At 59.7% G+C, this 24,944-nt stretch overlaps 1 protein-coding gene across 3 annotated transcripts; it reads left to right on the top strand.

The window, feature by feature from the left end:
* Positions 1-15,579: 15,579 nt before the first annotated feature.
* CDK4 (cyclin dependent kinase 4) lies at positions 15,580-24,591 on the top strand. 3 transcript variants are annotated; one of them, XM_074979433.1, is made up of 8 exons: positions 15,580-15,644; positions 16,733-16,966; positions 18,962-19,097; positions 19,415-19,582; positions 21,178-21,287; positions 22,251-22,301; positions 23,263-23,398; positions 23,830-24,591. In XM_074979433.1, the coding sequence occupies exons 2-8, from the start codon at positions 16,749-16,751 to the stop codon at positions 23,920-23,922; spliced, it is 912 nt and encodes a 303-aa protein (XP_074835534.1). In that variant the 5' UTR covers positions 15,580-15,644; positions 16,733-16,748; the 3' UTR covers positions 23,923-24,591. The 3 variants fall into 3 exon arrangements, with proteins under 3 accessions (XP_074835534.1, XP_074835535.1, XP_074835533.1); XM_074979434.1 differs by having other exon boundaries at positions 15,582-15,644; positions 16,737-16,966; XM_074979432.1 differs by lacking the exon at positions 15,580-15,644 and adding an exon at positions 16,086-16,224.
* The last annotated feature ends 353 nt before the right edge of the window (positions 24,592-24,944 follow it).

Raw genomic sequence — 24,944 nt, forward strand, 5'->3', positions numbered from 1 at the left:
ATATGGCTTCTTCTTCCGGTACAGCAGCGTGTTAAATAAAACATTTCGGGAGGCGAGCGTGGGGCGGGCGGGCTGCTGCTGGGCGACGCTGACCAGCCCTCCCCCCGAGCACGTGGGGGAGTCCCCGGGAAATGTGAAAGTCGCCGGGGGGGTCTTCCCTCCCCGCCCCCCGCGAGAGAGGGAGCTGGGCGGGGGAGAGCCCGGGGCTCCGTCTCTTTGTCTGTCTTCCACCCCCTGGCTGCAGGACCTGGGCCTCGGCCACACGTGGCTGGCGGGCCTAGGGGGACCTGGCCTGGGAATTTCCCGGGCTGGCTGCTCTCCGGCCTGGCCGGGCGCCTACACCACAACTGACAGGAGTGGGGTGGCTTGGCTGGGAGCCCCACCTGGCACATGAGCCGCTGTTGTGCCGCCCGTTTCTTTGTTCACCCCCCCCCCCCACACACACACTTGTTGACTGGCAGGATGAACTGCGCCCCCAGTGTGCTAGGCGCTGTGGGGATGCCAGGCCTGGGCAAAGAGGTAGCAGGGCTCCAAGTGGCATGCTGACAGCTGGTGGGTGGGGCCCACGGTGGCACGCTGAGGGGGAATTGGACCCCAGGGCCCTGAAGGCGCAGGGCCCAAAGAACCCTCCTTGGCCACCTTCCGACAGTCATAGAATGGGCCTTCGCCAAGGCAGGGCTCCTTAGGGCTCCCCGCACAAAAAAACCCCAATGTACCTCATGTGTCCTAGCGGCTTGGTTGGTCGCTGCACATCAGACCACTCTCCCCTCTGCATCTGACTTTTGGATTCATCCATGCCGAACACTGGAGCAGCCAACAGGGCACAGTCCGGCCACATGCCCGGGGCCTAACTCAGTGGCTCCCGACCAGGGTTCCATCGAATTTTTTCCATCTGGGGTGGAATAAATTTTGTGGTGTGCACACAGGCATGTGCAGATGTGCACCACTCAACAGAAATGCAGGCTGCTGGCTGTGGGTGCTCTGCTAATCAGCTGGGAAGCACCTCAATCTCTCTGGAGCCGCCGCCCAGTGCTCAGCTTACAGGGAACGCTGCTTCTGACTGTGTGCTCAGCTGTCATTTTCTGGAGCTCTGGTGACCAGTCCACCAACGGGTGTTAGCCGAGATGGGTTATAGACACAAACCAATGCTCTGGGCTTCCCTGGCTCTGACTGGCTGAAGCTGGGGCTGGACCATAGGGGCAGGATCAGTTGATTCCCTGTCCTGGTCATTCCTGTTGAAGCACCTGGCTTTGGCCACTGGGAGAAGACAGGATATTGAACAAGAGGAGCCCTTGGTCTGACCCAGTCTGGCTGTTCTTCTATTCACATTGGTGCTGAGCAGCATCACCAGCCATAAGTGTTCAAAAACCACGAACCGGACCCCAAATCGTGAAACTGGCTTAGAAACCATGAAAATACTCAAAAAAGCCCCAAAACAGTAAGTTTTGGTTTCTTTTTAAGTCTCCTCTGGGTTTCTTTCGCCCTCGGGGCAGGATTTTAGGCCTAACTTTTTCCAACACGAAAGCCGGGATATTCATGGGATCCGACTCTGGGAGCTGGGCCTTTAAGAAAAATCCCAAGTACTGCACAACTTGCAATACCAGCACAAGAGTTGCCAGCCACACTAGTGACACCTTAGTAAAGGTGGAAAAAAATAGTGCCACCTAAGTTAGTTTCAACTGAGTTTCCAGTCTCTCTGGGAGGAGCTGAACGTTCCCATGTGCAGTCATTACCGCAGAGGAAGGGTGTTAAATAAAATCTGGGGTGAAACAGATAAATTGTGTTCGGCCTTTGGGGCTTCCCCCCATTTCTTGTTTTAGGGTGTGCCGTACACTGGTGTGTTGTACTATGTTGTGTTGCAGTGTGTGGTGTGGATTGCGTTGCATCCCCTTGTGCCCTGTTGCATTGCGTCACATCCCATGGCTCTGCGTTGTGCTTCACGCATAGCGCAGTGAAATGGGACCACTCAAGGCAACGCAACCCGACGCAATTCAGCGCTTGTGTACTGGGCTGAATTGCATTTCACTCCATGCCATGCAAGAAAAATGTATCACTCAACCCAACGCACCCCAGTGCAATTCAGCTGTCGTGCTGTGGGCTGAGCTGCATTGCGTTGAGTGTTGCAATGAGCTACGGTGCCCTGTGTTGTCTGCATTGCCCTGCGTTTGTCAGGTTGCGTGGCGTTGTGTAGTGCTTCGTGCTATTGCGTAGTGTGGCGCTGCATGGCATCGTGTCGAATTGCATTGCGTCGCATTGCCAGTGCTTTTTTTGCACTGGTACTTGCTGGTACTGAGTACCAGCACCTCGGCAGCCCCAGCCATGCGATCTTCTGGGGGTGGAAGGCGGGAAGCCAGCTGAGTCCCAAACTCCTCTTTTTTTACCCAAAAGGTGCTATGCATTGCCTTGTATCCCTATGACCCCGAGGTGTTAGGAAACCCCATAAACAGAGCTGGAACTCATGCAACCCCCCGTAGTCCTTCCACCGAACCTCATTTTGCACTGGATTCCCTTGACACTTACCGTCTGACATCCCTTGACATTTACATTCTGTCCTGTAGCAGGAAGGTCTCAGAGGGCAGAAACTGCATAAGAAGCCACTTCACTAATTTACCAGAGGAAAAACACATTGCATTTCTCAACCCAACCTGTGGCTCGGAGCCCAGTCGTGCTGCCCAGTTCATCGCCGGACATGTGTCTGGAATTTTATAGTTACAGCCAAGAAACTGATCTCTCCACACATCCAGCCATCTATAACTCATCTCTTCGAGTCCCTCGGGCCACATGACTCCGTCGGAGGCATTGCTAGCCCAAAGTGGCTAGTTAAAAGACTGTTATTTTACAGGCCATTAATTTCTCAATTCTGGCATATTATCTCTGGATAATATCCACAGGGTCACATGTTATTACCTTGTTATGGGCTCAGCCAATATCGGTTCTCTGCATTTTGACAAAGTAATTGGAATAACATCCTTCGTTCTGTCAGCGATTAATGGCTAGGGAATCTGTTTACTCCGGAGCTTGAATCACAAAGGAGTTGCCCTAACCTCTGCTATCCCAAGATACATTCTCCTGAGTCCAGTGGCCATCAGGAAGTTTGTGTCCATTAGGGGATTGGCCAGGACATTGTGTTGGATGGGCTAATGGGCAGGTGCGGTTTGGCCCGGGGTCTGCAACCAAACTAGGGAGAAGAGCCATTTGCAACGCAGGGGAATGCGAGACAGCCCATAATAAATAGCGTCACACCGGGCTTTCTGTCACTCCTACTGTAAGACCAGACCCACACAATGATTTGAACCAGTTAGAAAGTTTAAGTTTCTTCCTTCCCCCATCCCCAGGCTTAACCCCTCTCTGCCCCAAAGCCAGGATTAACCTGCCGCGGCTGACAAGTTCCTCCAGCAGCACAAGCTGGTACAGCTCCACCCCTGCCTCCTTCTCAGTGGGGCTGTGTGACTCTGGCAGGGGCAGACTCAGAGGCCCCTCCCCACAGCTCCCCTGCTCACTTCCCCACCTGCAGCTCTGGGCGCTGCTGCCACTGAAATAACAGAACTAAATAGAATCGGTTTCCCGGCCAGATCCCTCCCGCCACCCTGCCGGCCAGGAAACCGATTGCATTTAGTCCCATTATTTCAGTGGCAGCAGCGCCCACAGCTGCATGTGACTCCTTAAAGAACCACAGGTTCCTGACCCTGAGTTTGGCAGACCCGCCCTGAGGTTCTGTTCACAGTGGTACAAAAATGACCTATTTTTACGATTTTGTGACCTTGCTGCTGAAGTGCCTCTTGTGGCCGGGCAGGGCCACTCCAGCCTCGGCATGGTCTTGCCCCTCCTTCTGGGGTAGCAAAGTCCAACAGACAAAGTCCATTATCCTTAGCAATGACCTTCCCACTAGGCTTGGCTCCGGCCCAAGCGCCTATAACCAGCAGCCTCTTCCCAGACTCCTGTGATGGGGTTCAGGGGTCCCCAAGCGCTGCACCCCATCTGCAGGCAGGGGTGACTCTCACTCAGCAGGAGAATGGTGGGTTTGTTAGCCAACAGGGCACAGAGTTGTACAGAGATGTCAGTACAGCCGGCAGAGACAGTCAGTCCAATACGTGTTGGGGAGAGGAGGCCCCAAGGGGCCCCCCGAGCTGGGGCCTTGCCCCCTCCTTTGTCTCTCTCTCTCTCTCTCTCTCTCTCAGCCCAGACTCACTGCTTCCCAACTCCCAGTTCCAATTCAAACCCCTCAGGCTCCACCTCCCCCTTTGTCTGCAGCCCAGAAGTGTCACTTGGTCACCTCGGTTACCCTCAGCCGGAGCCCCACACCCTCTGTGACCCACACACCTACCCCTCACTCCATCACAACTCCTTCCTTCCCTCACCCTCTTGCAGGTCCTCTCCTCAGAGCTTGCTCCACCCCAGTGACAGCTGCATTTCTCTCCAGGTCTTGCCCCTCAGGAGCAGGTCCTCCAAGCTGGCTCTCTACCTGAACATCCTCTTCCACAGCTCTGGCTTCACTGCTGACTCCAAACCAGCACTGCGGTTGTCTCTCTGTATCATCTGGGATCCCTTTAAGAGTCACCACCCAGCTCCGCACCCAGCCCCGGGCCTGCATTAACTGTTGCAGAGCCAGGTCTGGAGAGGCCTATACCCCATGAGGGGCGTGTTTGTTTAAAACCTGTGTACGAGGTGTATCTCAGCTCTCATTTCCAACCGAAAGCTGGGAGCTCTGGCAGCTGGGGGAGGGAATCTTGGCCCCACATCCCCTGGGGGGCGGTGACCATAACACTCAGGAGTGTTAGAACTGCTCTGGACTCAAGTAGGAACCTAGTGACCAGGTCACGGGGGCGGGGGGGGGGGTTCCTATAGGAAGATATAGTTTTAGTTTCATTTGGGGGCAGGGGCGTGGAAGAAAATCCCACAGGAAACGAAACAATGGCTGGAGCTGCTGCCCCCCATAAACGCTTGCAGGCTGTTAACGGGGAGGAGTTTATCTCTTTACATAAGAACGGCCATCCTGGGTCAGCCAAATCATAGAATCGTAGAACGCTAGACTGGAAGGGACCTCAAGAGGTCATTGAGTCCAGCCCCTGCCCTCTCGGCAGGACCAAGCACTGTCTGGAGCATCCCTGACAGGCATCTATCCAAACTGCTCTTAAATATTTCCAGCGATGGAGATTCCACAACCTCCCTAGGTGATTTATTCCAGTGTTTAACCACCTGGACAGGTAAGAAGTTTTTCCTAATGTCCAACCTAAACCTCCCTTGCTGCAGTTTAAGGCCATTGCTCCTTGTCGTGTCCTCAGAGGCCAAGGAGAACAATAAGCTCCATCTAGTCCAGCGTCCTGTCTCCTGACAGTGGCCAATGCCAGGTGACCCAGAGGGAGTGAACAGAACAGGGAATCACCAAGTGATCCCTCTCCGGTCGCCCATTCCCAGCTTTTGACGGAGGCTAAGGACACCATCCAGACCAGCCTGGCTAACATCCATGGATGGACTTGTCCTCCGAGCTCTTCCACGAACCCGGTTGAAGTCCTGGTCTTCACAACATCCTGAGGCGAGGAGTTCCACGGGTCAACTGCGCGTTGCAGGAAGAAATCCTTCCTTTTGTTTGCTTTAAAGCTGCTGCCTCTTCATGTCATTTGGTGACCCCGAGTTCTTGTATCATGAGGAGTAAATAACACTTCCCTACTTACTTTCTGCACACCAGTCATGATCTTATAGACCCCATCATATCCCCCTTAGTCATCTCTTTTCCAAGCTGAAAATTCCCCATCTTTTCTCTCTCTCCTCGTCTGGAAGCTGTTCTGTACGCCTACTCATTTTTGTTGCCCTTTTCTGAACCTTTTTCCCTCCATGCCAACAGCTCTTTTTTGTGCCAGGATGACCAGATCTTTACACAGTATTCTAGAAAGGGGCGTCCCAGGGATTTAGCGAGAGGTGATGTGGCATTTCCTGGCTTGTTAGCTGGCCCTTTCTTCATGATTCTCTACTCCAGCTAAGCTACAACGCTAGGTTTGGGTGGGAACTAGCCAAGCAAAAGGAAATCTGGATGGATGATAAGTGACCCCCTTCCCTTTCTCGGAGGATGGAGGATGGTTGTTTACAGGCAGTGTTTGTAGGAGGGGGATCTGATGGAGCCCAGGACTTTAAGAAAGGCAGAGTTGTATGCGTGCTGTTTGCCAACCCTTTCCCCTGTCATGTTCTGCTTCGTCCATCCTGTTAGAATTAAGCAATGCGCTGATTTCCGAAGGCCATCAGACCGCTTGACTCATCCCGGCCACAGATCCAGGAAGGTGGGACTGCAAGGGCTGAGCCCCATTGGACCAGCTGGGGAAAGCCCAGGGTGGTGCAGCCCAGTGCCAGTACTAGGAATTTTGCTCCAGGAGAGAGGATTGTGCTTGGGGCAGGGGGTGCACCTGGAAAGGCTACAGGAGAAGCAGAAGTGCTGCTTACCAAGTAGCCATGACTAGGCCCACTAGTCAGGGCTCCCTCTGAATTTTTCCAGCCATGGACAGAATAAATTTTATTATATGCACCAGAGGATGTGTGGCTGTGCACCACCAGTAAACACACACACACCCAGAGCCTTGGGCCTCTTAAATCACCTCCAGAGCACCGCGCAGCATGCCCCAGGTAGCACTGAGGGCCGGGGGGTATTCCTCAATCTGTGTGGTGCTGAACACTGACTGTCCCTGGGCCCGCCCCTTCTGTGTGAGACCCCGCCCCTTCTGTCCAAGGCCCCACCCCTTCTGTCCGAGACCCTGCCCCTTCTGTGAGAGCAGATCCAGGCCCCTACTCACCTTGCCCAGGGGCCAGCAACGGCGCCATCAAGTCCAGCCCCCTGTGCTCATGGCAGGACCACACCATCTAGGCCATCCCTGACATGGCCTTAAAAATCTCCAGTAAGAATAATTATGAGCGCTAATCGAACAATAAATCACGGGAGGCCAGCCAATGATCCAGCCAATCAGTGGCTGCTTTGTTTGCAATTAGCTACTTCAGGAAATGACTAAGGGCCTATGAAACATCTAGGCGTAGGTGACTTGTGGTAGCACTCAGGTACCATCCTCCCTATGCCCCTGCCAACATTGTAATTGCTCAGTGGGTGCCCCCACATGCCCTTTGGGTGCCCTCTGGGATGAAGTGGGGATTTTGTTTGCCTTGTTAAGTTGTGTGTGAGCTCTACTGTTCTTTGCCAACCATTGTGTGTGTATGCCTCAGTTTCCCTGGGCATTGCTCCAATACCTAGATTCTGCTGGGAATTTCGGGTGAGGTGGGACAGCCTCTGACACGTACACAATGGCCGATGCCTGTCACAGCCTGAGCCTGGGAGACGTGTCACCTTCTTCCCCGCAAGCAGGACAGAGGCCCGGTTGTGGGGCTGGGACCAAGCAGCTTGAGTAGGTCAGCCTTGCCTGGCTGGGGAGCTCAGGTCTCTGGTTCTTTCCCACTGCATCTGGTTTCTGTGCTGACAAGTCTGTTCTATGCTGTATTCCTGTCCACTAAAAAACCTTCAGCTCTACCTGCTGGCTTAGCGTCACATTGGGCTGCAGAGGGAGCTGCAGGGCCCTGTGACTCCCCCCCGTATTTTGGTGACACCTTCCCTGCAGTCCCCCCGTGTCTGTGGCAGGCGCAGTGTCCGTGGTCATAATGCGGTACAACGCCTGGCAGAGCAGGGCCCTGCTTGGGGGCCACAAGACACCCCATTTAGGAATCAGATGTTTTTTCTGCAGCCACCCGTGGGGAACTTGCTTCAACTGAGCCCCTGAGCTCGGTGCACTCGTGACACAGGAGGACTTTTATCCATCAGCAGGGCCCTGGCTTAGGACACGGCCCCCACTGCAGTTCCGGCATGCTGTCACGGGGGGGGTCCCCAGGCCCTGCCCCCCATCTGCAGGCCGAGATGACTCTCATTCAGCAGGTAGAACAGAAGGTTTTCTCAGGTGTCAGGGACCCGGCACAGAACAGACCCATCAGCGCAGGGACCAGAAGCCGTCAGTACCATCCGTCTTGGGGAGAGGGGCCCAGAGGGGTCCCTGAACCGGAGCCCTGGCCCCCCTTCCTCCCTCCTAAGTCCACTGAGACCCCCCCAACTCCACTGCCCAGGTCCAATTCAAACCAGCCAGGCACCTCCTCTGTCCTCTTTCCTGGAGAAGAAAGGGGTCACCGGGTTGCCTACGCTACAATGGCCCACGGAGGCCCATTGCCTACGGGTGAGAAGTCATCACACCAAAACGCCCATCACCAACCGTGCACTGTCTCTGGGCCTAGGGAAACCGAGGCACCCACCTGGTCTTACTACAGGACAGCAGGAAACACAGGCAACCTAACCAGGGTCATAAAAGCCGACACACCCCACTGCATCACACGCCCAGAACCAGAAGGAACCATCAGAAGACAGTGTCAAACCAGCTCCCTGCACAGTCCCCAGCAGGGGAGCACCCGGGATGTAAGCAGAGACCAGCCACAGATCCCTCCAACCCAAAGGCCTTTTCCCTCCACTACAGCCAGCCCAGGCCCTGTTCGTGGTGCTGAAAAGCTAGTGGCCGGGTGAGGGCAGGTTGTCCCAGCCTTATGCATTCGCTGATGGGACACATCCTTCCCTCTGCCCCACTTGCCTCTTCTGGGGCAGAGCATGTCGTTCAGTGGGGCGTGGTACAGCTGTGACCTCCTGCCCCCTGGCCCAGGGCATCAGCAGACGCTCTGCAGTGGGGCTTGTGATTAATCACTGAACGTGTACAATTTGTTTCCAGTTGGCTGGCAGCACAGCCTGCAATGTGCCCGGTACTTTGCAGCAAGGCTGGTCCCTGGGCCTAGGGCATGCCTGAGCTCGGAAGGGGCAGACACAGAGGCAGAAGCTGACAGTACATTCCTTCCTGGGGAGAGGGGCCCCCCAAGCCAGAGCCCTGGCCCTTCTCCCTAATTCCTCAGACAGCCAAAACTGCCCCCCTCCCAACTGCCCCATTCAAATTCAACCAGCCAGCCCCCTCCTCCCGCCTTTGTCCTGCTTCCTGGGAGAAAAAAGTGTTACCCGGCTGTCCCCCTGCCTCGCAAGGCCCAGCTTAGGAAGGGCTTCGGCTGTTGTGTGTGTACAGAAACGATCACATCCGAAACGCCCATCACCAGCTAGGGATTGGTGCCCAGGGAAACTGAGGCACACACCCAGGGTTCCTACAGGACAGTTGGAAGCACATGCAAGCGAAGAAGGGGGAATAAAATCCTCACACTCCCCATTTTGTCACTGATGGCCTCATGCAGCGGTTCCCAGCCTTTCACTGGTGTGGACCCCCAACTGGCCCCCCAAAACCATTCACGGATCCCCAGCCGCCCCCCACAAACCATTCATGGACCCCCATCAAAGCCAATTCTAGCCACAACATACACTCCATTCAATGAAAAAGGAAGCCACAGCCTAGATTATCGGACTGCAATGAATAACATTATTGGAAGAGATTTCATTTAACAATAATCATCATTTACACCTTTGCCATTTATTTAAAACTTATTTTATGATAATTTTTATTTAGTTTTTCTCTTTTTTTCACAGCCCCCTTTGCAATACCCTCATGGACCCCGGGTTGGGAACCACTGGCCTACTGGGTTGGGGTCCGGCCGGGGTCCCAAATCTGATCCCTAGCTTTCCTGTTGACTCCAAGGTGCTGCTCAGCCACAGAACGAGAGACAGGTGCTGCCCAAGGCTGAAGAGACATCGGGGAGAAAGGAAGGATTATTACCCCTGGCTGTACAGCTGGGACCATCCCCATCTCCCTACTGATCACAGCCTGAGCCAGCTGCCAGGCTCAAAGGGCTTTCCCACAATCTGCCCAGCCAGGAAAGCTCCCATCCCTGCAGGTCATGCAATACAGGCTAGGGCGTGATGCAGGAGAAAGCAGAAAGCCTGAGTGCTTGTGTTGCAAGGAGAACAGCTCCGATTCGATTTCTGCCAAGCCCTCCCCAGTGCTCGATAGCCATCTAAGGCACTCAGAACACAATCAGAGTAATGGATGGGGAAGGCGCTTGGCCAGAGCTGAGCGCAAGGTATCAACCCTTCCATAAGGCACAGAGGAAATTCTCTGCTGCAGATTTCGCCTTCTGCCATGCCTGGTCCCAATCTACTTATATGGCCTTGCTCATCCTGGGATGCACTTTGCAGTCCCCCAGGGAGCTAGCACAGTAGTACCCCCATTTTACAGCTGGGAAAACTGAGGCATGAAATCACACCATCCCAGATCTGTTGCCTCAAGCGAGGGGCTGGATTCTCCATCCATGGCCATTTTAAAATTAAGATGGGATGTTTTGCTAAAAGATCTGCTCTGGGAATTGTCTGCAGGAAGTTCCCTGGTCCATGTTCTCCAGGCGATCTGACCGGGTGACCACTTAGGTCCCTGCCAATGTTCCCTCAATTTTTTTCCCACCCATGGGCAGAATGAATTTTGTGATATGCACCACAGCATGTGCAGATGCGCACCACCACACGAAATACATGCTGCCAGCTGTGAGTGGTTATGGGCCTTCACTATTCAGCTGGGTGGCACCTGAATCTTTCCCAGGTGGCCACCCACGTGCTCAGCTTACAGAGAACACTGGTCCCTGCTGCTCTTGAACCCTACAACTCCCCAGCGGGATTTGGCTGCCCAATTTCCATTGTTTATCCGGAGGATCTGGGCCTCTGTGACCATAAGCCAACACTCCTCCTGCCTGCCCTCTAGGCCATCTGCCCTTCTGAAGAGATGCCCCCCAGTGGTGGCCCCTTATCATTCCATGGAGGATGGAGGGACCAAGACTGGGACCTCATTTTTGCCACTGCTGTGGAGACAGGGCCTGCCAAAGGAATTACCCAGACAAGGCAAAGGGCAGGCTGAAGGTGCTTAAAGTGACCGTACACAATAACCTCAGGACAGCACTTTGAACACCTCTTAATTTGCCATCATCCCGTCTGGCTCCCAGGACACTGCAGCCCGAAGTGGGTGTCAGATGTAGCTCCACACCGAGGAAGGGCCCTGAATACCTCCAGGGCAGCCAAGGGACCCTCAGCAGAGGCTAGACCAGGGTAGAGGCTTGACAACTGGGCTGTCTCCTCCAGGGATCAGGCTGCATCCCTGAATTTTCCCAGAGAAGGCACTGCGGAGCTAGGGAGAAAAAGGGGCGGGGGACTTGCATTGCTAGCAGGTGTGATGAAAGCCAAAGCCACACTGGCACCCCTCTTTAACATCTGCAGAGTGACCTGCTGCTCTCCATGACTCACGCTCCCACTCATTTCTTCCACCCATGTGCGGAATAAATTTTACATGCACCCAGGCATGTGCAAATGTGCACCACCAGTAGAAACACAGGCAGCCGGCTGTGGGTGCTCTGCTAATCAGCTGGGCAGCACCTGAATCTCTCCTGGGCGGGCGCCCAAGGGCTCAGCTTACAGGGAACGCTGCTTGTGACCTCAGTCTGCCTGATTGCATGGTGCCCTGGACACCTACCGCAGCTCTCTGCCCGAGACAGGCAGCAGGGCCAATTAAGCATCCACTTTTCCCTTGCCCTGCCCTGCCCTCCCCACTCCTGCAGGACTCACAGCATTGCACCTTTAACTGGTCCAGCACTAGGCCATACCCTGCTCCCTGTGCGGTCTCACGTCCCCTCCTTGGGACCCTCTGTCCTGGGGAGAGTCTGAAAGCAGCGACGGGCAGAGGAATCCACTAGGGGGACCCAACACACTATGAAAAGCAACAGACGTCAGGTGCTGAGATGTGCAGAGCTGGGTCCCCTTCCCTTCTACCGCACCCCCCCCCCAACCTTGGGAACGGGGAGAGGGGAGGTTGGCAGCCGGGAGAAGGAGGGGGAACCCCAATTGATCAGGATCAAGAGCAAGGAGGTGGCTTTGCTCCCCAGATCTGCTCTGCTGCAAAGGCCTAGGAGGGTTGGTGATGTCCCCCAGAGCTGGCAGGCCTCTGGGCTTTAGGATCCCACCCTACCCAAAACTTTTAACACAGACCCCGGGAGAGCCCAGCGCCTCCCACAGGGGGTGCGAGGAGCGGGGAGCTCCATCCCAAAGCACAGGCCAGAGCAGAGGCTGCATCAGCCATTCCATGCGTGTCAGCAGGGTTAACCCCCTCCAACGCCTTCAGGCACCAGAGCTCTGCCACTGACAGTGGGACACACAGGCACTTATGGGGTGCAACTGACAGCACTCAGAGGGATGGACCGTTCATTTTCCTGGTCGACACAAGTTTTGCCGGTGCAGGCAAGAGTGTGGGCAGAGAGAACCTACCTGGCAACAGCAGGACTCGATTCAAACTCCACCTGTGTCCTCAGGAGCGGAGACTCTGGCGGGTTCAGGAGCCACCTTGGAGCCTAAAAGACATGTGCATGAGCCAAGCTGTGTACAGGGGGCCCTGGACCAGCATCACCGAGGCAGATTTGGCTTCCGGTGCATCGGCAGAGCTGGAGGCACTGAGCCCAACGCTGAGAAGCAAAGGAGGCAGGGAGCAGGGATAGCTAGCCGAGCCCTACCCCTCCAGCGCTGGTTAGCGTCTCCTGTGAGCAGCTCCTCTCTCTCTGGAGCCCTCGGATAGGAATCAAACCGCCCCCGCTTTTGTGGTTACAAGGAGGCTGGGATCGTCCCTTGAGAAATAACTGAGAGACTCCTTGGGAAACCGTGGCCCCGTCTTTGCCCTACCACTGCCTGAAGTGGCAAAACCCAGGCTCCACGTGAAAGGAGCTACGGTTCAGTCCTAGGCTACCTGGGGGGTGCCAGGTGCTTGTCAGCTGGTGGAGACCAGATCCCTGCCTGGAACTGCTGACGTGTGGACAGCCTTCCCCATCTCCCTGTGTAACGACCAGGAAACAATGGAAACTCAAACTACCCTGCAGCCCTGGCTCCGGGCTGTATGTCTGCCTGGTGCTAGAAGACATTTCTCCACCAGGTGGCACCAACATGTATCCTGCATGAGATGGGGGGCACCTTCCCCTACCCCCAACTTTGCTCTACCTGGGCACACACAATGCCAGCTTTGGCTGGCTGGCTGGCAGCCCTAGAAGGCTAGAGTTAGAAATATGTGGCTGGCCTGAAATAAAAACATGAATTACAGCGACAGGCAGCTTCCCAGGTGAAAGGCGCAACCATGTCTTGAGTTGATTTAAGTGGATTCGATTAATGACACAGCTTAACAACCAAAGGCCCTTTAAGTCAGGTCCCCAAGTATTCACTGGGTCAGGCTCCATGCCATGCAGGAGTTCTGTTCCCAGACCCCTGGGCAGAGGGAGCAGGTCACAGTTCCTCAGGGAACCGTCTGCTCTGCCCCAGGCTGCACGGAGGAATTGCCCGGGCAGGCGTGCACACAGGGAGGCTCGCTGGGCTGCGGTTTGCATAAGCAGCTGCAGGGCCCTAGCTGCGGCTTTGCTGCCTGTGATGGGTATGCAAACACCACTGGCAACCAGGCTCCTGAGCTGGCAGGTGACTGTCCAGGATCCTGCATTTAAGGCCCCATTCTCTCCAGTTAGACTCTCTCAGAGTAGTTGTGGCAGCGCTTGGTTGGGCTCCACCCCACAGGAAGCCTGGTAGGGTGGGGTGAACACCCTGGCACCAGCAGCCAGAGAAGCCCCGCACATTGCCAAGGTGAGGCAGCTGAATCCAGAGGGGAGCAACCAGGCAGGAGCTGGCCGTGTGGAGTCCCAGTATTGCCTGTGTGCTGCAAACCGCTCCCTGGCAGGACACATGGATGTGGGCTAAGCCCAGCCCTGCACTGCAGGCTGGCTCTGGGCTGCAAGCAGCCTTTGTTCTAGGAACGGTTGCTTTGATTGTCTGGCCGATGCTGCAGCTGACCAGCCTGACTTAGAACAGCAGCATGCGGCGGAAGCCGGGGGGGACGGGGGGCTCCACCTCCACCAAGTCAATGCAGCAGCAAGAAAGCAACACAATCCAACGGATTGGGAAAAGAAACATGACAGAGCAGGTTTCAGGGTTCTCCTAGACTGGGTCTAGCTGTGGGCAAGCCTGAGGCATGGATGAAGACTAAGAAGCGGCAATGACCCCTTCCCTATCGGCTGGCACGCAGGGGGCAGCCAGCAGGACGTGCAACAGCGAGGACGCATCTGGAGCTCAAGTGCCGTGGAAGAACTGCTCTTGACTAATGATGAATTCCCCAAGCTGGGAAGGCCCAGGAGGAAAGAGGCCCAGAGAAAGACCTAGGTTGCACTGGCAGAGGAATTTGCTGCTCCTAAGGAGCTGAGAGAAGAAAGCAACGGCTGCACAGAGAGAGACAGAGGCCCTCCTGTGGGCACCACCCCAGTAAGGCTGCCCTGGAGCCTGGAAGGAGCACCATGACCCAAAGCAGCACTAATGCAGCAGATCTGAGAGAGAAATGGTCAGCGATGCAGACACAGGGACCAGGCACGGCTGTGCATGTTTGTACAGCTCCCGACACAATGGGGTCCTGGTCCAAGCTCCTGTAATATGTCTTCTCTTCCTGGAGGCTGGCACACCCAGAGGATAACAGCTCACTACTGCTGTTGGTGGTGCTGGAGGAGGCCTGTGTGATGACGCTGCTGGGGCAGCGGGATTACACCTGAGAGGCAGGCCCCTGGGAGGTGTCTGCTGCTTCCTTGGGGGCCCGTGAGATGGGAAGAAAAAGAGCAGCAGAGCTGCCCAGGCTGGGCCCCTCAGCGCTAGCACCCAGGTAGGCCGAAGGGCTGTGTAGGTCCTACCCTGGCTCCCCCCTTCCCAGCTGTGTCAGCAGGGATCAGCTGTGGCCCTTCACGCACAAAGCAGGCTGCCAGTGGCCCCTGGCTGGCTGCAGTAGTAGGGCTGTTATCTGGCCATGGTGAGGGGACCTCCTCTCTCCGCCCCTGCTGGGAGACACCTGGTTCCTCGAAACCTGCCCAGAGCCACGAAGCCCAGGAGTCCGAGCTCCTCCCTCCCCCTCCCCCGAACCAGGGAACCCAGGCGTCCGAGCTCCTCCCTCCCCCTCCCCCGAGCCAGGGAACCCAGGAGTCCGAGCTCCTCCCTCCCCCTCCCCCCCCCCGAACCAGGGAACCCAGGAGTCCGAGCTCCTCCCCCCCCGAACCAGGGAACCCAGGAGTCCGAGCTCCTCCCTCCTCCCCCCCCCCGAACCAGGGAACCCAGGAGTCCGAGCTACTCCCCCCCCGGACCAGGGAACCCAGGAGTCCGAGCTCCTCCCCCCCCGAACCAGGGAACCCAGGAGTCCGAGCTCCTCCCGCCTCCCCGAACCAGGGAACCCAGGCGTCCGAGCTCCTCCCCCCTCCCCGAACCAGGGAACCCAGGCGTCCGAGCTCCTCCTCCCCCCCCGAACCAGGGAACCCAGGCGTCCGAGCTCCTCCTCCCCCCCCGAACCAGGGAACCCAGGAGTCCGAGCTCCTCCCTCCCCCCCGAACCAGGGAACCCAGGCGTCCGAGCTCCTCCTCCCCCCCCGAACCAGGGAACCCAGGAGTCCGAGCTCCTCCCCCCCCGAACCAGGGAACCCAGGAGTCCGAGCTCCTCCCCCCCCGAACCAGGGAACCCAGGCGTCCGAGCCCGCGGCGGGAGGGGGAGGGGGCTGCTGCAGGGCCCTTCCGGCCGGCCCGTCTCGCTGGTTCCGGTCCTCCGGCCCCGCCCCCGCCCGGGCCCCGCCGCTGACACCCGCGGCCCCCGGCCCCGACCGCTGCGCTGCCGCCTCGGGGTGAGTCCGCGCGGCGCCCCCGCCCCCCGGCGCCCTCTGACCCCGCCCCGACCCCCCCCCCCCGAACCTCCCACCCCGCGCCCCCCCCGAACCCCCTCTAGCCCCGCCCCCGGACACCCCCAGCCCCCTCTGGCCCCGCCCCCACAAACACCCCCAGCCCCCCTCCCGGCTTCATACCCCCACCCCCACCCCCTGCCCCACACAACCCCCCGCCCCCAGCCCCCTCTGGCCCCGCCCCTCCAGCCCCCCCGTACCGTACCCCACCCCCCCCGGCCTCCTGCCCCGACCCCAGACCCTGCCCCACGCAACCTCCGCGCCCCCCCGTACCCCGCCGCGTATCTCGCCCCCCAAAGACCCGCCCGGGCCTGCCCCCTTCCCCTAGTCCAGGCCGGGGGAGGGGCCGCTGCTGGTCCCCGGGATTCCCAGGCTGGGGGAGGGGCAGGCCAGCCTCGTCCCCTCCCCCCCCCCAGCACATGGTGCGGCTGGCGGGGGTGGGGAGAGCCCTTTGGCCGCAGTCCCAGCCAGCAGAGATCGGGCTGAGCCTCGGGGCTGGAACGGGCTTGGTGCCCAAACGGGCCAGGTGGGGGTGTGCATGAGACGCTGTTATTGTAGGGTCGCGTGCGGGGGGGGGGCGGGCCGGGCCCCGGGTGTCCCCTCCTTACGAGGTGGGTGCTGTCGGGCTGCCCCGGGGCTGGGGCCATTCGCCGTGGGCCTGGGGGGCTGTTAAAGTTTTGAGGGGTCTGCAGTCGTGGGTGTGACCGTGCTAGAGTCATCCAAGTTGTGGGGTGGCAGTTGGGGGTCGCTGGGCCTTTGTGGAGCTGCCCTGAGGACTTTCTGGAGCTCTGGTAGGGGAACCCCATACTGACCGTTTCCGGGGTGCGGTGGAAGGCGACCCGGTTATCTGAGGCAGGGCAGGGGGCCCCTAGTTGCAGAGCATGCGATTGCGTGGTGGGAGGCAGCCTGGGTTTCGGGGCCTGGGGGAGCCGGCTGGGGAGGGGGCTGGCAGTGGGGTGCAGGGGAGAGCAGGCTCTGTGGCTAATGGTTCCCGACCCCTTCCCCGTCTGCGGGCGTCTCTGCCTCACCCCCAGCCAGCGCGGTGCCAGGATGGCGAAGGAGATACGGGCGCAGTACGAGCCGGTGGCGGAGATCGGCGTGGGGGCCTACGGCACCGTCTTCAAGGCCCGCGACCTGCAGAGCGGCAAGTTTGTGGCCCTCAAGAACGTGCGTGTCCAGACCAATGAGAATGGGCTGCCCCTCTCCACCGTGCGCGAGGTGGCGCTGCTGAAGCGCCTGGAGCACTTCGACCACCCCAACATCGTCCGGTGAGGGGCCGGGGGGCGGCTCTGCGGAGGGGGGTGGGAAGCTGAGATCTGGGGCGTCCGGCCGGGGTGTGGGGAGAAGGTCATGTGGGGCGGGGACTGGGGTCCATTAGTTTGCACTGAAGGGAGTGTGTTTCGGGGGCCCCGCTTCCCTCTGCATGCACCTGGGCTGTGCAAAAGGGGGATGGGTATCCCACAGGGAGCCCCCCTCGGCCATGTGGGGAGAAAGGGTGGGGTGAGAGTGGGAGCGGTCCCCGGGCTGGGGTCTGCCTCGGAGGGGCATGGCCTGCTAGGCCTGGGGCGGCCTAGCCTGTGAAGCTGAAGTGGCAGCGCTGGGGACAGAACCCTGCCCGGCTCTCTGGGGCCTCACTTCCTGTATGAGCTAATCCCTGGGAGCTGGAAGCAGCCCCAGGCCGCCCGGCGGGCGCTCCTTTTCCCAGCTCTGGGAAGCGGCTGGCTGGTTCTAGGAACTGCGCCGCGTAGTTCTGGGATCTGCCTCTTTCCCGCCGGCCAGCCCGCGATTCCGAACGCCAGCAGCTGGGACCAGGCGGGGAGAGTGGCCGAGGCTGGGCCGCTGGATGGCTCCGCTGGCAACCCCGGCGGGTTTCCACTGGCAGAGGATGTCCGTCCACTCCCTTCCGAGGGGCCCGCCTGTGCCAGAGACAGGGGAGGAGGCTCCAGAGCCGCTCTGACTCTTGTCCAGCCCTGGCCCCCCCTGCTCCATTAGCCTTTCTCTGCCAGCTGCTTCTGCTCCACTGGGGGCTCTGTTCTGCTGGCAACTTTAGGGTGAAGGCAGGAGGGTGTGGGGCACCACTCCGGGAAGGTCGTCTCTGGTGGGTGGGGTCTCTGTCCTGCGCCCCTCTCGGCTGTACTCACCGCTCAGGGTAAATAGAGCCACTTTAGGGCAACTCTAAAAGTCCAGCCTCGGGTGCAGGGCAAAGCATGGCGGGGGGGTGCCTGGAGGTGGGGGAAGCGGCAGGGGGTGCGTTGCGCTTTGAGGGCAGCCAGTAGCTCCTCTCACCAGAGGAGGCCACCAGGGAGCCAGGTGCTTATGGTGCTGTGGCCGTCCAGCTTGCAGGGGCTGAGGCTGGGTGCTGCCAGCCCTGGCCCTTTTGAGTGGCGGGCCCGGAAGGGGGACCACACCTGAGCCAGCCCTGTTTTCCCTGCATCTCCCTGTTCCCCGGGTTTTACTGCCTCTCCCAGCCCCGAGCCAGGAGTCATGGCAGGAGGTGCAAAGGGAGGGATCTCATGTCCTGTTGCTGATTAGCTCAGAGGGAGCAGGGAGAAGCCAGGGACCCGCTGATTGAATTAGCCAGGTAATGGCTGCAGTCGGAAACCCGGCTTTGGGCGGATAGGCTACAGGATCTACCGCAGCTCTGTCACTGGCCTGGCGTTTGACACCATGAGCTCAGGGAGCCTGGCCCCAAGTTGCAGTGTGCGATGAAGGGTGGGAAACGGGAAGGGGCCTGGAGTGGAGCTGCAGGAGGGGCAGCTGCAGGGTGGGATTGAGGGATGTCAGCAGAGCTCTGTATGGCAGGAGAGCCGGGGCTGGGGTGGGTCAAGACAGGCGTTGGCAGAACTGGGGAGGGTGTTAGTCCCAGAGCTGGACAAGCAGGGGTTGTGGGTCAGGATGGGGGTACTGGCAGAGCTGGAGGGCGGGCTCCGGGGCTGGGCTGGCAGTGGCTGTGAGCCGGGACAGGGGCAGTGGCAGAGTTGCAGGGGATGGTCTCAGGGCTGAGCTAGCAGGGGTTGTGGGTCAGGACAGGGGCACTGATAGAGCTGTGTCCTTCTGGACAGGCATGGGGAGTCCCTGGCCCTCCCCGTCACTCCCGTGTTGGGCCCAGACATCTCTGGTCTTTTGCTCTCTGTTGAGCCAGCTCGTTGGGTTCCTGCCCCTGGGAGGTCCTTCCAGCAGAGCGTGTCAGACAGATGCCCACCGGACCCCTCCCTTCGCCACTCGTCCCCCCCAACCAAGCCCCCTTCTCCGCCTTACTTCAGGCTGATGGACGTCTGCGCTACCACCCGGACGGAGCGCGAGACCAAGGTGACCCTGGTGTTTGAGCATGTGGATCAGGACCTGAAGACCTATCTGGACAAGGCACCGGCCCCTGGCTTGCCAGTGGAGAAGATAAAGGTAAAAGGGGACCTGAGCCCTGGGCTGCAGAGACCTTCTGGGGTGCCCCCAGGGAGGGGACAAGGGAATGAAGCTACAGGGTGAAATGAGCGGAAACTGGCAATGTGGAGGGCTGTGGTGGTGCTGGAACACAGACCCGTTGCTCTGAAGCTAGAGCTGGGTAGCTCTGTGATGGGTGGCATGATGGGGTTGGCTGCGGTGGCCAGGCTGGACTTGGTGCCCCAGAGGGGCCCTTCCTGTCCTATGTCCCTGGCCCCCACCCACGCTGTTGGGGCAGACGTGAAATCTGACCCTGCTCTCCCTCCCCGCTCGGCTAGGACCTGATGCGCCAGTTCCTGAGCGGCCTGGATTTCCTGCACTCGAACTGCATTGTGCATCGCGACCTGAAGCCGGAGAACATCCTGGTGACCAGCAGTGGGCAGGTGAAGCTGGCGGACTTCGGCCTGGCCCGGATCTATAGCTGTCAGATGGCCTTGACCCCCGTGGTGAGCACTCCCGCCCTCTAGATCGGCCCTAGGGTTTGCATGTGCGGAAGGGGATGCAGGCATCTACCCTCGGGGCACTGGCCTGGCCCTGAGCTGGGGAGCTTTTCATTTCACACATACAGAATGGGAAGCAACCGTCTGGGATGGAGAACCGCAGGAAGGGGTCATAGTGGAGCACAAGCTAAATAGGAGTCAACAATGAGACGCTGTTGCAGAAAAAAGGCCAACACGATTCTGGGATGCACTAACCAGGCTGTGCTGAGCAAGATACGAGCGGTCATTCTTCCGCTCTGCTCAGCACTCATTAGGCCTCAATGGGAGTATTGTGTCCAGTTCTGGGCACTGCGTTTCAAGAAAGATGTGGAGAAATTGGAGAAGGTCCAAAGAGAAGCCACAAGACTGGCGAAAGGTCCAGAGAACATGAGGTGTGAGGGACGACTGAAAGAACTGGGCTTGTTTAGTTTGGAAGACAGAAGACTGGGAGGGGACGTGATAACGGTTTTCAAGTACTTGAGAGGGTTGCAGGGAGGAGGGTGAAAAATTGCTTTTCTTGGCCCCTGAGGATGGGACAAGGAGCAGTGGGGTTCACCAGCCTCAAGGGAGGTTTAGGTTGGACGTTCGGAAAAACTTCCTACCTGCCAGGGTGGTCAAACACTGGAGTGAATCGCCCAGGGAGGCTGTGGGATCGCCATCCCTGGAGATATTTAAGAGCAGGTTTGATAGATGATAGTCCAGATGGTGCCTGGTGTTCTAAGACTGTCTGTCTGATTCCCAGGCCGGGCGCCACTGAGTCCCTTCTCTGCGCGAGGGGGGTGGATTTCCCTGCCATTTGGAGCTTCCCAGTTACCCATTAGCGAGATCCTCCTCCAGCTGCTGCAAGCACAGCCCGTGGGCGGGGGGGGTCCTAGGGAGCGCCCTCCCCCATGTGCCGCTATTGGTGGGGTTGTGCCGGGATTCCAGGCTGGGCCTTGGGCACACTCAGCCACCATCAGGCTGGGCTCTTGGGGTGCTGGGCTGTGGGGTTTGACTGCCGGTGGGGTTTCGGGGGGGGAAGCACAGTACATATGGATCTCAGCAGCTCCTCCTCATCTGGGACATGGGGATCCAGGCCCTCGTTTTACAGCTGTGGGATTCTCTTCCCAACACTTGGGGCCCTCGAGGGCAGGCTGGGTGTGGTGTCGGGGTTACCGCCTCACAGCATGGTGGCTCCTTCTCCAGGAAGGCAGTGCGGGTGGGGGCAGGGGGGCAGCTGCAAGCCCTGTCAGCCCCTCCCCCATCCCACAGGGCTTTTCCGACACCCCAGTTCCCCCAGCCGCGGGAGGGGCAGGCCTGGACTTGAGGGTAAATTCTGTGCCGTAGAAGTGGGCGCACGGGCGGGGGTACAATTGGCCTAAAGGCATTGAGCTTCCAGCCAGGCCTGCAAAGACGTGTGGGTGGGAGCCCTGCGCCGGGTGGGGGAGCTGTGCCTGGGAAGCGTTGGGGCACGTGACCTTGGGGCTGCCTAACTAGGGTGGCTCCCTGCCCCGCGTGCAACCCTCTGGGCTTGGGGAGCCGCTGCTCCCCTGCTCCGGCCGATGTGACTGTTGCCCGCGCAGGTGGTCACCTTGTGGTACCGCGCCCCAGAAGTGCTGCTCCAGTCGACCTACGCCACCCCCGTCGACATGTGGAGCGTCGGCTGCATCTTTGCAGAGATGTTCCGGAGAAAGTGAGTGTCATGGGGGGGCCCTTGGTGGGTGTGGAGCAGGGCCCGGGCATGGGCGCTTACAGGGGCCCGGGCATGGGCGCTTACAGATGCCGCATGTCAGCCCAAGTGGGTAAGGCCAGGGGCTGTGCCAGCTTGGCTGGGAGCAGGGGAGAGAGTTACGGGGAGGCCTGGCTGGGCGTCTGTGTGTAACCTTGAACCCCACCCACAACCCCCCAGGGTGGCATCTCCCCAGCATCACTTATCTAAGGACCCCAAAGTGCTTTATGCCAGGGGTTGATCTTGTCAGGTCCCTTCTATTTCCTGCCCAGTGTCCCACAGAGCCCTGACTCCCCGGTGCCTGCTCCAACCACTGAGCAACGCTGTCTCGTGGTCACAGGGCCCCATTAGGGACTGGGCCAGGCACGGCTGGGTCAGTGCCGGGCCCCTCCCCCGGGCTGCAGCTGGGAGACAATTGATTAGGGCTGAGTGAGGAAGGACCCCCACTCAGCTTATCAGCCCCGCTGGGCTCCGATAAACGGGGAGGGGCCCCAGCTGCCAGATCTTCCCTCCCCGGCCTTGTGGGCTCAGCTCTGGGCCTCTCCAGGGGTGGGGAAATGTGTGATAATGAGGGTGACGCCCTGGTGCCCAGCCCTGCCCGGCCCTTGTGGTGGTCAGGCCTAGCTGGGGGAGGAGGGCTGGGCGCCCCGGCCTTTTACTGCCAGTTGTTACTGGCCCCACCCAGCCCACACCTGCCATTGTCTGAGGCCTCTGAGCCTGTTAAGGAGGGTGATGGTGGGGCCCTCTGCCCCAGCCTGCTGCGGGGGAGGGAGTGCGCGCACGTGCAGCCACCTCTGGGTGGGGACCAGGCCCAGCAGCAGAGTTGTGCCCCAGAGTAGGGGGAAGGGCTACCGGTGGGGCGCGTGCCCCACACCGAGCGGTGCCTGGCTCCGTCTGCGCCACAGCCAGCCCCTCTCTCCCCTGCAGGCCGCTCTTCTGTGGGAACTCTGAGGTTGACCAGCTGGGCAAGATTTTTGAGTAAGTTCTGGTGTCTGGTGGGGTGGGGCAGGGAGCTGGGGGGGTGCCCTGGATCTCAGCTGGGCAGGGGGTGGGACTCATCCACGCAGCTCTGGAGAAGCCAGGGAAGGCCCGGGGGCCAGCTGCTGATCGGTGGGGCAGGCCAGGATGGCACCCTGATGGAGGCATAGCCACCGAGCCGAGCGGCAGCTTGGAGCTGTTGTTTCCTTTAGTGGGTTGAGAGCTCCCTGGGACGCTCATGGACCGACCCACCCCGCTGCGCTCCAAGATCCCACGGGGCCCAGCTGGGTGCTGGTTTGAGGGACCCCCCTCCCCACCAAGGAGGCGACTGGCCAAAGGTTAGTCAAGGGGGGTGCAAAAGGCCCAGGGATGTCCTGCGGGTCTCTCCTCCCAGGCTTATCGGCTCAGCTCTGGGCCGCCCCCTGGGGTGGGGTGGGGGCGCTAATGAGGCTGGTGCCCACCTCAGCCCGTCCCGTGCGCAGTCCATGGGGAGCTGGGACCCGGCATCTGTTGCCCCCGTTGTTCCTGGCCTCCCCGAGGCCACCCCTCCTATTGTCTTACGCCTTTGAAGACGGAGGCAGGAGTGAGTCAGGGAGCTTGGGATGAGCAAGGCCGGGTCCTTGGAGCGCCAGGCGGCGTCCCCCTGTGGAACTCACTGCCGCAGGGTTGAGAAGAGAATCTGACCTGACAGAGGCAACGGGACAAACCCGGGTTTTAAACACGGGATCCAAGTCCCGCGGCCTCAGGCCAGAGGCCGATGCCCGGCCGGGATCAGCGGCTATTCCCTCCCCACCGTCCGTACTGCTGGTGGGACAGCGGGCTGCGTGGACCCCTGCTCTGGGCTGGCAGTGCCTGCGTCCCAGCCCACGTCTGGGTGCCAGCTACGCCCCTCCCTGTTCTGCCCAGTGCTGCGGTGCTCGTCCCAGCCGGGTGCTCCGTCGCTCTCTCCCCTCCCTTCCAGCATGATCGGGCTCCCGGCAGAGGAGGAGTGGCCGCTGGACGTGGTCCTGCCACACTGCGCCTTCACCGCGCGCTCCCCGCAGCCGGTGGAGAGGTTTGTGCCAGAGATGGAGCTGCTGGGAGCACAGCTTCTCTTGGTAGGTCGGGGTGAGCGAGCGGCAGGAATTAAGGCTGAGAACTGCACAGGAGGCCTTGGGAGCGCCTCTGGCCATAGCAGGCCTGGGCCTGGTCTCCACGCTACTGGAGTCGGCCTCTCAGGGGTGGGACCCGCTCGGTGTTGGTTCCCCCCGGGATACCGGCCTGTGAGATTTGGTGTGGTCAGGGGCTCTGGAAATGATACACCAGGGCAGGGAGAGGAGGGGGCTGTGGGTCGGGATGGGGGACGCTGGCAGAGCTGGGGGGTGGGGAGCCCGGGGCTGTGGGTCGGGGTGGGGGGACGCTGGCAGAGCTGGGGGGGGTGGGGCATTGGCAGAGGTTTGTGAACCACTTTGATCCTTAGTGGGGGCAGCTCGGAGCCAGGGCTCCCCGCAGGTCTGTCCCACTTAATCCTTTCTCCTCCCCTCCCCAGGAGATGCTGACATTCAGTCCCTACCGGCGGATCTCGGCCTACAACGCACTGCGTCACCTTTACCTGCAGGACAGGAGCCCGGGGGACGGGTAATGCCCCAGCGCCCCTGGCGCGGGGACCCAGCGGAGGCCTGGGAAGAGTGCAAATCCTGCACCCGCTGGCCCCTCCTTGTGTTTGGCCCCCAGCGCGCACGGAGACGGACTGGAGCCGGGAGCGAGACGCCTCCCCCAGGGGATGCTGGGAGTCTGGCGGCACGTCCCCCTCCTTGGGTGCCTGGGCCTGGGCAGCCCTAGCTCTGTTTAAGGTCAGTTTGTGTTGGGCGGGGGCCTGGCCGGCCCTCCCCCGAGTTCTCACGGACACTTCGACTAGCCTTTGGTCACCGTTTACAAGACAACCTTGCTGCCTTATTGCATTCCAGCCTCCGGGGGCCGGTCTCAGCTCTTCCCACCCCTGGGCCAGGGGCTGAGGGCAATGCACCAGCCCCCTCCCTCCCCCACGCTCGGGGCCAGGTGGGTTTTTTGTATGTGGCCTAGTTGCGTGCGGTTTTTTTTACTACCAGGGCGGTGGCCACGGCAAACCAGAGGATCTGGAGCTGCTCCCCTGGAGGGGCAGGAAGGGGATCGACAGTTTATATTTATAATGATTTTTCACTTTTTTATCATCTCTGAGCACTGTGAGAGTCCAATAAAGGGAAGGCCGGGGAGATGGGGGTCAGCTGGGCAGAGCTGCCCGGCCCCCACCCCAGCCTGCTTTGTCACTTGACTTGCCTGGAAGTTTCTTGGGTTTGAGAAACCAGGACCTCACCCCTTGCCACGTGGGGATCGGAGATCCCTCCCCCCACGACCGCTGCCGGACCAGTGACTGCAGCAGGGCAAGGGGAGCAGCTGTGAATGGCCCCTCACTGCTCCTGACTGCACTTGTTCCCCCTGGGTCTGAGATCAGGGGGTGGGGGCTGGGAACTGGTCACCTGTCTGTGTGGCTGTGGAGGACGACCACGTTGCCAGGCTGGAAACCTGCTCTGCCTTGGGGCCAGCCCACATCGAGCCATTTAAGTCAAGGGCAGCGTCCGCCTGCAAGCACGCCGACGCCAGGCTCAAGTCCATGCGGGTGTGTCC

Source organism: Carettochelys insculpta, chromosome 29 (assembly GCF_033958435.1).
Source record: "Carettochelys insculpta isolate YL-2023 chromosome 29, ASM3395843v1, whole genome shotgun sequence".
Classification (NCBI taxonomy): Eukaryota; Metazoa; Chordata; order Testudines; family Carettochelyidae; genus Carettochelys; species Carettochelys insculpta.

What these genes read in the sequence shown, in the direction of transcription:
- CDK4 (XM_074979432.1), top strand. Translation starts at nt 16,118, where the DNA reads ATGGTGCGGCTGGCGGGGGTGGGGAGAGCCCTTTGGCCGCAGTCCCAG. An exon ending in TTGGTGCCCAAACGGGCCAG is followed by an intron (nt 16,225 to 16,732) that starts GTGGGGGTGTGC and finishes CCTCACCCCCAG; the next exon opens with CCAGCGCGGTGCCAGGATGG. An exon ending in TGCCAGTGGAGAAGATAAAG is followed by an intron (nt 19,098 to 19,414) that starts GTAAAAGGGGAC and finishes CCGCTCGGCTAG; the next exon opens with GACCTGATGCGCCAGTTCCT.